At 40.0% G+C, this 2086-nt stretch overlaps 1 protein-coding gene across 1 annotated transcript in view; it reads right to left on the reverse strand.

Moving 5' to 3' along the window:
- The window catches only part of LOC101857966 (tetraspanin-18), a gene marked incomplete in the record, with an annotated part of 27593 nt that overhangs the window by 11670 nt on the left and 13837 nt on the right, over positions 1–2086 (reverse strand). Inside the window, 1 exon segment of the mRNA XM_013085661.1 lies at positions 1678–1803. Within this exon segment, the coding sequence (XP_012941115.1) occupies positions 1678–1803 (126 nt within the window).

A 2086-nucleotide genomic window follows, 5' to 3' on the forward strand; every position in this document is an offset into this window, starting at 1 on the left:
AATATTTATATATATATATATATATATATATATATATATATATATATATATATATATATATACACACATAATATATACATACACGCATAAGCACACATACGCACATACATAGGTTCTTGCTCTCTGCCTGTATCGTCAAGTAGGCTACATTATAATGAGGCAGAGAGCAGTCTCTCTCTCTCTCTCTCTCTCTCTCTCTCTCTCTCTCTCTCTCTCTCTCTCTCTCTCTCTCTCCCCCTCTCACACGGTTGCCATCCGTGGCCACCTCCTCTATTCTTGAAGTAGTAGTTAGTAGAGGTTTTACGGCGCTCGCAACTGCATAAGGTCATATGAGCGCCAGGAGATTAGACGTGTTACAAGAGAGAAACAAAACCTAAAAAAAGAAGAAGGGGAGATAAGGGCGGTAGATGTTTGATAGGAAAGAAGAAGCAAACCACACCAGAGCACCCGCCAACCATCCACTCTATTCTTGGAACACCTAAGCCTTTAGTTACTGTCTCGTCCTTGTTTGTGTTTCTGTAACCTCCACTTTCTTCTTCCTTTTCTTCCAAAAGGTCGTGTTGATATCTCCTATTCAAGCTCCTTCCAACGTTTCAATATTTTATACTAAATTCATTCTATAATCAGATTCTTTAAAAACACATAATTTCAAAACCTTTGATTTTTTTTGTTAAAATGTTCTGGTTGTTTTCTATATCTCTGAACCTTACATCAGTGCAGACAAAAACACTGCTATCCTAAATCTTCAATTTAGTCTTCTATGAGATTAAAATTTTTGAATATCGGCTGGTTTTAAATTCAACAAAAACAACCAACATATTTTTGTGTCTCTAGCGGGTATCGCCAGTGTAGTCTGCAGTTTTGGAGATAATGTTGCCTATGTACTTAGTTTTCTAAAAAAATTGCAAGAGGTTTTCCATAAAGCGTGACGGGAGAAGTTTCTGGTGATAATCACAACACTTCTGTTTAACTTTTTTTTACAGGACCGACCTTTTCTGCAGATTTTGTAAATTTGTTGGTTTTTAATTGCATTTCACGCACTACAGTGTTTTAAAGGTCAATGTCATCGGCAAAATCTACAGAACGCACTAACATGCTTTGGTACATAATGATGTTATACAGCTTTTCAAAAAGTATGTTGTATCTATCTATCTATCTATCTATCTATCTATCTATCTATCTATCTATCTATCTATCTGTCTACCTGTCTGTCTGTCTGTCTGTCTGTCTGTCTGTCTGTCTGTCTGTCTGTCTGTCTCTCTGTCTTTCTGTCTGTCTGTCTGTCTGTCTGTCGGCTTTGAGAGGAAAGGTCAAAACAATCTGCCTCCAAAATGTCGTAAATTTTTGTGTTGATTTGGGTTTGTTTGTTTGTTTTTTGGTTTCGAAAAAAGGGGAGGGGGGTACTTTGCAATTAAAACATACACTATGTGTCAGAGGGAATACACACAGTTTGTGAACTAATCACAGGACGGACAAAACACTCACATACTTTTTTCATGAGAATTTTACGGCACTTGCAACACAATAAGGTCATTTAAGTTCAGAAGAATATATGTGTTACAAGAGAGTAACATACACAAAAAAGAAGGAGGAGAGATAAGGACGGTAGACGTTTGTAAGGAAAGAAGGAGCCAACCACACCAGAGCACCTTCCAACCACCCATTACGATCACTTACGATAATGACAAGAATCATCTTTTTGCTGAGTGAGGCGATGATGCCAAAGACAGAGTAGATAACCATCAGCGTGGCCAGCATGATGATGACAGAGCCCAGGGTTCGACTCCAGTTGCCCAGGTCCAGCTGAGGACGAGATTGGCCGGAGGAGTGGGGATTTTTTTGGAGGGGGGGGGTGGGGGGAAATTTTAATTTCTGTGAAACGCAAGTCAACACAACAGAAAGGACTTACAAAGGGAAGAGAGAGAGAGAGAGAGAGAGAGAGAGAGAGAGAGAGAGAGAGAGAGAGAGAGAGAGAGAGAGTGAGGGAGAGAGAGAGAGAGAGAGAGAGAGAGAGAGAGAGAGAGAGAGAAAGAGAGAGAGAGAGAGAGAGAGAGAGAGAGAGAGAGAGAGAGAGAGGGGGGGGGGG

The sequence above is a fragment of the Aplysia californica genome, unplaced genomic scaffold (assembly GCF_000002075.1).
Source record: "Aplysia californica isolate F4 #8 unplaced genomic scaffold, AplCal3.0 scaffold00394, whole genome shotgun sequence".
Classification (NCBI taxonomy): domain Eukaryota; kingdom Metazoa; phylum Mollusca; class Gastropoda; order Aplysiida; family Aplysiidae; genus Aplysia; species Aplysia californica.